At 52.7% G+C, this 12,426-nt stretch overlaps 1 protein-coding gene across 1 annotated transcript in view; it reads right to left on the bottom strand.

The window, feature by feature from the left end:
• The window catches only part of RPRD2 (regulation of nuclear pre-mRNA domain containing 2), a 159,812-nt gene extending 152,062 nt beyond the window's left edge, over positions 1-7,750 (bottom strand). Inside the window, exon 1 of the mRNA XM_082275516.1 lies at positions 7,346-7,750. Within this exon, the coding sequence (XP_082131642.1) occupies positions 7,346-7,520 (175 nt within the window). The 5' untranslated portion in view covers positions 7,521-7,750. The remainder of the gene's footprint in view (positions 1-7,345) is intronic.
• Between the last annotated feature and the right edge of the window lie 4,676 nt (positions 7,751-12,426).

Below are 12,426 nucleotides of genomic sequence, written 5' to 3'. Positions count from 1 at the left end.
GTAGGTCTACGTCGCCAGACGGGAACGAGCCACTTTGCAGAAGTACTATTCCAGTACTTAGCGGTAAAGTGGTTAAAGGGGGTAAAACCTTCCAAAGTTGAAGTCAGTGGATAAAGGAGAAGTAAAGCCAAAGCTCGTTTGGCTGCACTCCAGTTGAACACAGGGGTGCAGTTCGTTCTGCACTCCTGTGACACATTTTCAGCAGAGTGGGCTGAAGCTTGCCGTTGGCTGTCATCAGAGTCGATTCAGGCCAGGACAAAATCACAACAATATGGTCGGGATCTGCCACCTGGCTCAGCCTCTCAGCAATCCGCAGTGAGCCTGAGCCAGCCGATTCCGGGAGTGAGAAGGGGGCAGAGCAGACAGCAGTTCTCTGCTCACGAAGCTCCGAGATTAGCAGTGTTTGATCGCCAAGTTCTCAGTCTCAGAGCCGGTGGGTGACAGATGCCGCATCGGACCGATGCTGTATCCACCTAGATTAAACTGATACTAGTCTTTTTTTACTTAAAAATAAACATGTTATACCTCCTCTGTGCAGTGGTTTTGCACAGAGCAGCCCATATTCCTCCGCTTCTCGGGTCCCTCACAGGCGCTCCTGGCCCCTCCCTCCTGTTGAGTGCCCCACAGCAAGCAGTTCGCTATGGAGGCACCCGAGCCAAGCCACAGCTCCCTGTGTCTATTCAGACATGAAGCCATGGGGCGGCCCCCACCCCCCTTTCTCTCTGCATTGGCTGGCTGACAATGGCGCCAATGAGGAAGGGAGTCCCAGGCAGCCGAGACATTCCTGCAACATCGCTGGATCTAGGCGGACCTCGGGTAAGTATTAGGGGGGCTGAAGGGCGCTGCTGCACACACAAGGTTTTTAATCTTAATGCAAAGAATGCATTAGGATAAAAAAAAAAAAAAAACACAACAAACATGTTATACTTGCCTGCTCTGTGCAGTTGGTTTAGCACAGAGTGGACCCGGACTCTCATCTTCTCGGGTCCCTGTTCTGTGCTCCTGGTTTCTCCCTCCTATTGAGTGCCCCCACAGCAAGCAGCCCCGTCCCCTCTCTTCTGATTGGCTGACAGCAGCAGGAGCCAATTACACCGCACTGCTGTCTCAGCCAATGAGGAGGGAAGTCCCGGGCAGTGGAGAAACTCCTGCAACATCGCTGGATAAAGATGGGCTCAGGTAAGTATTAGAGGACTGCTGCACACAGGAGATTTTCTATCTTAATGCATAGAATGCACTGAGATAAAAAAATAAATAAAAAAAAAGCCTTTACAATCTCCGTATAACTAAAAGCAAAACTTTATTTTTCAGTTTTGCATAGAGTGGAGATGGCTTAGAATGCCTATTATATTTTTAATGCTGTCTGTCCCGATTAGAGAGATTCACTTTATCTGTCCCGATTAGGGAGATTCACTTTATCTGTCCCGATTAGGGAGATTCACTTTATCTGTCCCGATTAGGGAGATTCACTTTATCGGTCCTGTTTACCATCTTCTAGATTGTAAGCTCTAACGAGCAGGGCCCTCTACTTTCTCTGGTTTTGAACTGTACTGTAACTGTACTGTCTTCCCTCACATTGTAAAGCGCTGCGCAAGCTGTTGGCGCTATATAAATCCTGAATAATAATAATAGAAAGTGAAAGTAAAAGAAAATCCCAAATGTTGGTTTGTCCCCAGAAAAGAGGAAAAGTATTTCAGTAGGGACACTAGTTACGGTGACATGGGGGTCCCCAAGAAATTCCCTCAATTTGCAGGGATTTGCCATCACTTCCTGTTTAGCTATGGGACAGGAAGTGAAGGGAAATCTCCCCAGGAAGGGAAAATACAAACCTTACTGGGGTTACAACCCTCCCTTACTCTATCCAAAATGAAAAAACTGGATTTTTGTCTTACCGTAAAATCCTTTTCTCTGAAGATCATTGACTGACACAGCTTCATATCTTCTTTGACCATTGGATTATGCTGCTCTCCATAGGAGTAGGACACAGGGCAGAGCTGGACTTCTCTGCAGGACAAGCGGAACCTGCTTTGGACTTACCAGATCAGGATCTCTTATGCCTCGTTTCCACTTAGTGGTACGGTACGGTTTGGTACACATTGCGTTTCCACTGCCAATAGTACCCTTTTCATGATAGGCGTGGTGTAGCTGGTCAAAGCAGGAAAGCTGTGATAGACGATTCTCTATCAACCAACCAAAAGTTCTGCAGAGTGTAGCTCCACCCAGTTGGTACGGGTCTAATGTGCTTGGTACCCCAACGAAAGGGTACCAAAAAGTGGTACGGTACGGTTCGGAATTAGGGTACCATTCATAATGGAAACGGCATAAATAGCGTACCGTACCGAACCGTACCAGAAAGCTCAGTGGAAACGCGCCATTAGAACCTCCCGGGAAGTTACAGGCGGAGTTTGATCCCTTGTCCTGCGATCACGCAAGACGAAAAGGCCGTTTGTGAGCGGAGAAGAAAGGACCACGCTTGCGATGAGGCTCTCTGCTCTTGGTGACTTGTGAAAGCAGGGTACTCTTACCTCCCATAAGACCTTTAATGATCTCTTCCATAGAAGCTCCGAACAGGCGGTCTCCTACAAAGGGGGATCGGTCAGCACCTTTTTAGAAGCCTGGTCCGCAGAGCAGCATTTCAGCCTAATCATACGGCGAAGAGTCACAGCTTTCACAGACACAGCAGGCTAAAGGAGCCGCATCCCGAGAGGCACCACAGATATACTGTAACCGCCGTACCAACTGATCCGCCAGCTTAGGAGGATGCTGACCCCTTTTCAAATCCTGATGCAGAAGCTTTGCCCATTCAGTTATGGTCTGGCAAATTAAGGTTATGGCAAACATCAGCCTCAAGATTGAACCGGCCACGGTAAAAGGGTATTGGACAAGAGACTGAGCTCTCTTGTCCACCGGGTCTTTAAAGGACGGAGAGTCCTCCACTGGCAATAGTGTGGCTTTATTCAACCTGCAAACCTGAGAATCTACCACCGGCAGAACGGTCAGTTTCTTTAAAAGGGACTCTTCAAAAAGGGTATCTCCTAGCGAAACGCTTTGGTATCCCCACTGACTTGAGACAATATCAGTGACATCGGTGGAAAGGGGAACACCTTATTCCCCTTGGAAGGCCTGCAAGTACAAAATTGCAACGGCGCAGCATTAGCTGTGTATTCCAATTTTAAAGTTTCCCACAATGATGCAATCAGTGCCTCCACAAGCGTCTTTTCATGCGCGGCCGTAGTGGAAGAGGATTCATCCTCACTGTAAGAGCACTCAGGGTGCATGGACGCAGACCCAGCGGCCAAACCAACCTCAGAATCTGAGGAGGCAGAGAATGCAGGTGAAGGCGGGGGGCGCTTTTTGCTAGGCCGATTTTGAAGGGCCATGTCAAACTTTGGACACCAGTGACTGCAGGACCGCCGTCATGGCCGCCAGGGTGGACTGAGACCCAGAGGGTCCCGCAGCTTCTGAGAGTGGATAAAGTATTGACACGTTCCAGGGACTCCATAGTTAATCTGGGGGCCGCCAGCAAAATCTGGAAAAATCACTGAAAATCCCCCCACCGCTGTACCAGTGGCACCACAGGTCTCAACGCGTCAAAAAACACAGCTATAGCAAAAAGAGGGAGCGTACACACCCACAGGGACTCACCACCACCGACTCAGGAGGGACACAGAGCACCAAACTGCAAGCCGTGTGGCGATCAGAGGAAAAGGAAGTGCAATGAAAAACTACGAAACATGGCTTCTGAGCTACACAAAAATGGCCGCCGACCCCATTAGGAACCATCCACGGAAAAATGTCTGTGCCCGTGCGACCCCACAGGACCACCAGGTACATGCAACCAGCAACGGGGGCTCTCGCAGGGACCCCCACCAGGACCATCACTCCATAAAATTTGCAGATTGGTCAGCTGGCGTCATATCCCCTCCACCCTGGCCACATCAACTATGAACACCCCAATACATGTATGTCCACCCGGGGGGGGGGGGGGCAGGGGGGGAAGCTGGTGAAAGACAGGCCAGAGGGGGACCCCATTAGTGAGGAGGAGCGCTGTTTGGGAAGGACACATGGGGGGGGGCCTACCAACCCGGGGAGCGGCCCGCGTCCACCCTGAGCATTTACCAGAGGGAAGGTGGGACAATACACCACGCCATCTTGGAATGAGGGTGCTGCTGGGCCAGAAGTACGCTGCAATACAGGTCCTGACCAGGGCTATGCATCCTCACGAGACGTTTAGCTCTCTGGTCAGCCCCCATCCAGTGAGGCTATGTCATAGCCGACCTAGCGCGGAGCTGCAGTCGGGTCGCGCTCGCTGGCCAGGCTTGGAAGACCATAAAGATCTAGAATATCCAGTGCGTCGCCCAGTCCAGCGGTTGATTGTAGTTCTAACTAGAAAAGACTTTCAGGAAATAAAAGAAAAAAATTCAGCTTAAAAAAAAAGAAAGAAAGTTGCCAAGACCAGAGATCCCAGCAAGGAATGAGGGCCTTACTCCTGACTAGGCAGGAAATAAAACTGAAGTCCTATAGCAGAAAGTGGGAGTGTACCCCCTAGGAGGGCACTATGGGCGCAGTCACTTTGTTTCTGCCTAGCGTCCTACTCCTATGGAGAGCAGGCATAACCCAAGGGTCAAAGATGATATGGAGCTGTATCAGTCAATGAACGAAAGAAAAAAACCTATAGATCTACTTTATTTATGAAAGGTTCACTCTGTACAGTAAATTTGAATATTTCAGTTTATAACTCCTTGGGTATTTTTGGTGCAATCTACCTCCCAAAATGCTAGGCCAAGTGTGCAAACCTCACTCTCTTCTTTGCCCATTGAACACAAGGCTACTCTCCACTCATCTCAAAAAACAAACACAAACCCTCCCCTCAGCCCAGACGTGAAGCTTCATCCCCACACCCCAAGTGAAGGCATGGGCGCAAACCTTTGCCCCCCACCGACGTGTGAAGGCATGGGCACAAACCTTTGCCCCTTCCAAGTGAAGGAACAAGAAGCTAACCAACTCTCCCTCCAAGTGAAGATAAAAGTGCAAACCTTCTCCCCCTTCTATGTGAAGGCAAAGTATCTAGCCCCCACTAACCCCCCCCCCCCCCAAGTGAAGGCTCGAACAGAAATCTTAACCGGCTTGGGTTCAACACCCCAAGCAACCGAGTGTGAACATTGGCGCAAATCCTTCCCCTGAAATAGAGGCACGGGCACAACACGTTTCCCCACCGCTTCAAATTACAACATTTCCCCTCCACAACTTATGGCAATGATACCAACAAGGAAATGCATTGGCACAACCATCCTTCCTCCACCAAAAAGGCGCAAATCTGCAGATTTACCCCAGTGCCTTCACTGAAGGGAATGCCTCCTCTCCCCCACTATCCCTCTCTAAGTCATGGCACAGCAAACACCCTTACCCCCTTCAAATAAAGGTCTTCCCAAAACAAATGCATTGGCACAAGGGGAAGCGTCCCCCCAGGAAGGCACAGGTTCAAACTCCATCCTCTCTCCCAAGTAAAGGCACAGGCCCAAACTAAACCCCAAGGGAAGGCACATGTGCTACACTCGATCCCCCAAGTGAATGCATTGGCACAATGCTCCACCTCCTAAGGGGAAGCCTCCCCCCCACACAAAGGCACGGGCGCAAACCTTCACCCCACCCACCCACGTAAGGGCATGGGCGCAAACCTTCGCCCCACCCACGTGAGGGCATGGGCGCAAACCTCCCCCCCACCCACGTTGAGGGCACAAACCTTCGCCCCCCACCCATCTACCTAAAGGCACGGGTGCAAACCTTCGCCCCCCGCCCATCTACCTAAAGGATCGGGGCGCAAACCTTCGCCCTCCCCGATCTACTTTAAGGCACTCAGCGCAAACCTTCGCCCACCCATCTACCTAAAGGCACGGGGCGCAAACCTTCGCCCCCCCACCCATCTACCTAAAGACACGGGGCGCAAACCTTCGCCCCCCGCCCATCTACCTAAAGGCACGGGGCGCAAACCTTTGCCCCCCCACCCATCTACCTAAAGACACGGGGCGCAAACCTTCGCCCCCCGCCCATCTACCTAAAGGCACGGGGCGCAAACCTTTGCCCCCACCCATCTACCTAAAGACACGGGGTGCAAACCTTCGCCCCCCCGCCCATCTACCTAAAGGCACGGGGCGCAAACCTTCGCCCCCACCCATCTACCTAAAGACACGGGGCGCAAACCTTCACCCCCCGCCCATCTACCTAAAGACACGGGGCGCAAACCTTCACCCCCCGCCCATCTACCTAAAGACACGGGGCGCAAACCTTCGCCCCCCGCCCATCTACCTAAAGGCACTGGGCGCAAACCTTCGCCCCCCACCCATCTACCTAAAGGCACGGGGAGCAAACCTTCGCCGCCCCCCCCCCACCCATCTACCTAAAGGCACGGGGAGCAAACCTTCGTCCCCCACTCAGGTACCTAAAGGCACGGGGCGCCAACCTTCGCCCCCCCCCACGATCTACCTAAAGGCACGGGGCGCAAACCTTCGCCCCCCGCCCATCTACCTAAAGGCACGGGGCGCAAACCTTCGCCCCCACCCATCTACCTAAAGACACGGGGCACAAACCTTCGCCCCCCGCCCATCTACCTAAAGGCACAGGGTGCAAACCTTCGACCCCCACCCATCTACCTAAAGGCACGGGGCGCAAACCTTCGCCCCCCGCCCATCTACCTAAAGGCACGGGGCGCAAACCTTCGCCCCCACCCATCTACCTAAAGGCACGGGGCGCAAACCTTCGCCCCCCGCCCATCTACCTAAAGGCACGGGGCGCAAACCTTCGCCCCCCGCCCATCTACCTAAAGGCACTGGGCGCAAACCTTCGCCCCCACCCATCTACCTAAAGACACGGGGCGCAAACCTTCGCCCCCCCCCCCACCGTGTGAAGGCACGGGCGCAGACCTTCACCCCCCCACTCCGCCCAGTAAATGCATTGGTGTAAGACTCCCCCTCCCAAAGAAAAACACAAGTGCAATCCTCTCCCCAGCCTAAAAGAGGCTCAGGTGTAAACTTTTGACCTCAACTGTAGGCGGGGGGGGGGGGGGGGGGGTGTGGCAACGTAAAATCGCACACACCCCCCACCATGGGCACTGAACACCCCCTGGTGACAACACTGAGTCAGGCACAGAGAGGGTTGGTGACAGCTTGTCAATCATCTAATGACACACACACTGCCCCCTAAAGGTGAGACCAGAAATGACCACTGAACAGGTCAGAGGTCCCCATAGTAAAGGATCCCCGCCCCCACCCATACTTGCCCCCTGAACAATCCCCCCTCCCCCCATACACAGTCTCTGCCCCCCTCCCCTGATGATGGCCGCCATACTCACATCTCCGGAACCATTTCATCCAGTAATGGACGATGGTGGAGTGCTGCTTCTTGTTCTCGATGCACCAGGTGGACAGGCTCTGGATGGACTCCATAGTGTTGGTGACACCCTGCAGCTTGCGGTCCAAAGCGGCCTCCAGGGCCCCGACAGAGGCCTTGCTGCTGCCAGCCGCCATGTTGGTTCCCCACAATGCCCCGCGGCCGATAAGGTGGGGGTGTAGTGGGTCTGTGGAGCTACAGGCCGCTCGTCATGACAGGACTGGCGGCGAAGGAAAGACGGGACACGGCTACCACACCACACACAGCGTTTAATAGACGACTATAATTGTATTACGACGGAGAGCGCGCGCACGACAACGACTAACGCGTGCGTCACCAGCTAGCTGACACGACCCGAGAGCGCGCCTCTATGCCCGCGCTATATAATGGAGAGCGCGGGCACGGCTTGCTAGAGCTCGAGCCGAACACGCCCCCCTCGCTGCTGTGCGTACACACCGCTTTACTGCTCTGCGGACACGCCCCCTCACTACCGTGGGGACACGCCTTCCCCCACTACTACTGTGTGTCTCCTCAGAGAGAGAGAGGCGGGAAAGACCTGTCCTGAGTAGAAATGCTGACTGTGGCAATCCATAAGAAAATAATAAAATATCATGGTGCTTTATTACATTATTTTCAATGCAAAATGTTAAAAGAAGTACAAATCTGACGTGTGTGCAAGCCATGTTTTCTTGCACTTTTACCATATTCTCTACACACTATGGTAATACTGTACAAATGTAAATGTCCCCCTTACATCAGGTGCCCCTACAGAGTAATTCGTTACATTGGGTGCCCCCATCAGACTACCCCCCATAAATCAGTGGCCACTGTCAGCATACCCCCTTATATCAGGAGTCCCCTTCAGAGTGCCGTCTTACCACAGGTGTCCCCATCAGAGTGGCCTTCCGCCATCAGGTGTCCCCGTCACATCAGGTGTCCCCATCAGAGTGGCCTTCCGCCATCAGGTGTCCCCGTCAGAGTGGCCTTCCGCCATCAGGTGTCCCCGTCAGAGTGGCCTTCCGCTATCAGGTGTCCCCGTCAGAGTGGCCTTCCGCCATCAGGTGTCCCCGTCAGAGTGGCCTTCCGCCATCAGGTGTCCCCGTCAGAGTGGCCTTCCGCCATCAGGTGTCCCCATCACATCAGGTGTCCCCGTCAGAGTGGCCTTCCGCCATCAGGTGTCCCCGTCACATCAGGTGTCCCCGTCAAGAGTCCCCACTTCACATCAGGTGTGCCCATAAGCGTCCCCCCTTACTTCAGGTGTCCCCATCAGAGTGCCCCCTTACTTCAGGTGTCCCCCTTATTATCAGATGTCCCCATCACATCAGGTTTTCCAATCCGAGTGCCCCCTTACATCAGATGTCCCCATCACATCAGCTGTGCCCATCAGAGTGCCCCCTTACTTGAGGTGTCCCCTTCTTATCAGATGTCCCCATCAGAGTGTCCCTTATATCAGGTGTCCTCATTACATCAGGTATCCCAATCAGAGTTCCCCCTTATATCAGGTGTCCACATTACATCAGGTGTGTCCATCACAATGCACTTTACATGAGTTGTCCCTATCAGACTGCTCCTTTAAATCAGGTTTCCCCATCACAGTGCCCCTTTACATCAGGTGCCCCCATCAGAGTTCTCCTTTACATCAGACGTCCCCATCAGAGTGCCTCCTTATATCAGGAGTCCCCATCACAACAGGTGTCCCCATCACAGTGCCCCCTTATATCAGGTGTCCCCATTTCATCAGGTATGCCCATTAGAGTTCCCCCTTACATCAGGTGTCCCCATCAGATTGGCCCCGTACATCAGGTGTCCCCTTTAGATTGCTACCTTACATCAGGTTTCCCCATCAGATTACCCTGTTACTTCAGGTGTGCTCATTACATCATGTGTCCCCATCAGACTACCCGCTTACATCAGATGTCCCCATCACATCAGGTGTGCCCATCAGAGTGTCCCCTTATATCAGGTGTCCCAATCAGAGTGCCCCTTATATCAGGAGTCCCCATCACATCAGGTGTCCCCATTACATCAGTTGTGTTCATCAGAGTGCTTCCTTACATGAGGTGTCCCCATCAGAGTGCCCCCTTACATCAGGTGTCCCCATCACATCAGGTGAGTCCATCAGAGTGCCCCCTTATACCAGTTGTTCCTTTGACATCAGGTGTCCCCATCAGAGTGCCCCCTTTACTTCAGGTGTCCCCTTCACATCAGGAGTCCCCATCAGAGGGCCCCCTTACATCAGGTGTCCCCTTCACATCAGATGTCCCCATCACAGTGCCCCCTTACTTCAGGTGTCCCCTTCACATCAGATGTCCTCATCAGAGTGCCCTTTTATATCAGGTGTCCTCATTATATCAGGTGTCCCCATCAGATTGCTCCCTTATATCAGGAGTCCCCATCACATCAGTTGTCCCCATTACTTTAGGTGTGCCCATCAGGTGTCCCCGTCACATCAGGTGTCCCCGTCAGAGTGCCCCCTTCACATCAGGTGTGCCCATAAGAGTGCCCCCTTACTTCAGGTGTCCCCATCAGAGTGCCCCCTTACTTCAGGTGTTCCCATCAGAGTGCCCCCTTACTTCAGGTGTCCCCCTTCTTATCAGATGTCCCCATCACATCAGGTTTTCCAATCAGAGTGCCCCCTTACATCAGATGTCCCCATCACATCAGCTGTGCCCATCAGAGTGCCCCCTTACTTGAGGTGTCCCCTTCTTATCAGATGTCCCCATCAGAGTGTCCCTTATATCAGGTGTCCTCATTACATCAGGTATCCCAATCAGAGTGCCCCCTTATATCAGGTGTCCCCATTACATCAGGTGTGTCCATCACAATGCACTTTAGATTAGGTGTGCCGATCGGAGTGCCCCATTACATCAGTTGTCCCTATCAGACTGCTCCTTTAAATCAGGTTTCCCCATCACAGTGCCCCTTTACATCAGGTGTTCCCATCAGAGTTCTCCTATACATCGAATGTCCCCATCAGAGTGCCCCCTTACATCAGGTGTCCCCTTCTTATCAGATGTCCCCATCAGAGTGCCCCCTTATATCTGGGGTCCTCATTACATCAGGTGTCCCCATCAGAGTGCTCCCTGACATCAGGTGTCCCCATCACATCACATGTATCCATCACATCAGGTGCATCCATCAGAGTGCCCCCATCAGAAAGCCCCCATCAGACGTCCCCATCAGAGTGCCCCCTTATATCAGGAGTCTCCATCACAACAGGTGTCCCCATCACAGTACCCCCTTATATCAGGTGTCCCCATTTCATCAGGTATGCCCATTAGAGTTCCCCCTTACATCAGGTGTCCCCTTCAGATTGGCCCCGTACATCAGGTGTCCCCTTTAGATTGCTACCTTACATCAGGTTTTCCCATCAGATTACCCTGTTACTTCAGGTGTGCTCATTACATCACGTGTCCCCATCAGACTACCCGCTTACATCAGATGTCCCCATCACATCAGGTGTGCCCATCAGAGTGTCCCCTTATATCAGGTGTCCCAATCAGAGTGCCCCTTATATCAGGAGTCCCAATCAGAGGGCCCCTTATATCAGGAGTCCCCATCACATCAGGTGAGTCCATCAGAGTGCCCCCTTATACCAGGTGTTCCTTTGACATCAGGTGTCCCCATCAGAGTGCCCCCTTCACATCAGGTGTCCCCATCAGAGTTCCTCCTTACATCAGGTGTCCCCTTCACATCAGATGTCCCCATCAGAGTGCCCCCTTACAGTATATCAGGTGTCCTCATTACATCAGGTGTCCCCATCAGAGTGCTCCCTTACACCAGGTGTCCCCATCACATCAGGTGTGCCCATCACAGTTCCCCCTTACTTCAGGTGTCCCCTTCACATCAGATGTCCTCATCAGAGTGCCCTTTTATATCAGGTGTCCTCATTATATCAGGTGTCCCCATCAGATTGCTCCCTTATATCAGGAGTCCCCATCACATCAGTTGTCCCCATTACTTCAGGTGTGCCCAGCAGAGTGCCTCTAACATCAGGTGTCCCCACCAGATTGCCTCCTTACCTAAGGTGTCCCCCATCAGATTGCCCCCTTACATCAGGTGTCCCCATCACATCAGGTGTGTCCATCCCATCAAGTGTGCCTTTCAGAGTGCCCCCTTATATCAGGTGTCCCCATTACATTAGGTGTCCCCATTACATCAGGTTTCCCCATTACATCAGGTTTCCCCATTATGTCAGGTGTCCCCTTCAGAGCACCCCCTTATATCAGGAGTCCCAATCACATCAGTTTTCCCCAGCAGAGTGCCCCTTACATCAGGTGTCCCCATCAGTTTGCCCCCTTACCTAAGTTGTCCCCATCAGATTGCCCCCTTATTTCAGGTGTCTTTATCAGAGTGCCCCCTTATATCAGGTGTCCCCATCAGAGTGCCCCCTTTACTTCAGATGTCCCCATCAGAGTACCCTCTTATGTGAGGTGTCCCTATCACAACAGGTGTCCCCATCAGAGTTCCCCCTTACATCAGGTCTCCCAATCACATCAGGTGTGCCCATCAGAGTGTCCCCCTTATATCAGAAGTCCCCATCAGAGCGTCCACCTTATATCAGGAGTCCCCATCACATCAGATGTCCCAATTACATCAGGTGTGCCCATCAGAGTGCCCCCTTACATCAGGTGTCCCCATCAGTGTACCCCTTATTTAAGGTGTCCTAATCAGGTTGCCCCTCTACTTCAGGTGTCCCCTTCACATCAGATGTCCTCATCAGAGTGCCCCCTTATATCAGTTGTCCCCATCACATCAGGTGTGCCCATCAGAGAGCCCCCTTATATCCGGTGTCCCCATCAGAGTAACCACTTACATCAGGTGTCCCTAACACAGTGCCCCCTTACATCAGATGTCCCCATAACATCTGTGGTCCCCTTAAGAGTGCCCCTTACATCAGGTGTCCCAATCAGAGGTCCCCATCAAATCCAGGGTCCCCATCAGGGTGCCCCCTTACATCAGGTGTCCCCATCAGAGGTCGCCTTAAGAGTGCCTCCTCACATCAGGTGTCCCCATCAGTGTGCCCCCCTTATATAAGGTGTC

This window comes from Pelophylax lessonae (genome assembly GCF_965119305.1).
Source record: "Pelophylax lessonae genome assembly, chromosome: 13".
Lineage (NCBI taxonomy): Eukaryota > Metazoa > Chordata > Amphibia > Anura > Ranidae > Pelophylax > Pelophylax lessonae.
The sequence above is the reverse complement of the archived record's forward strand: the minus strand, read 5'-3'. Positions and strand labels throughout refer to the sequence as shown.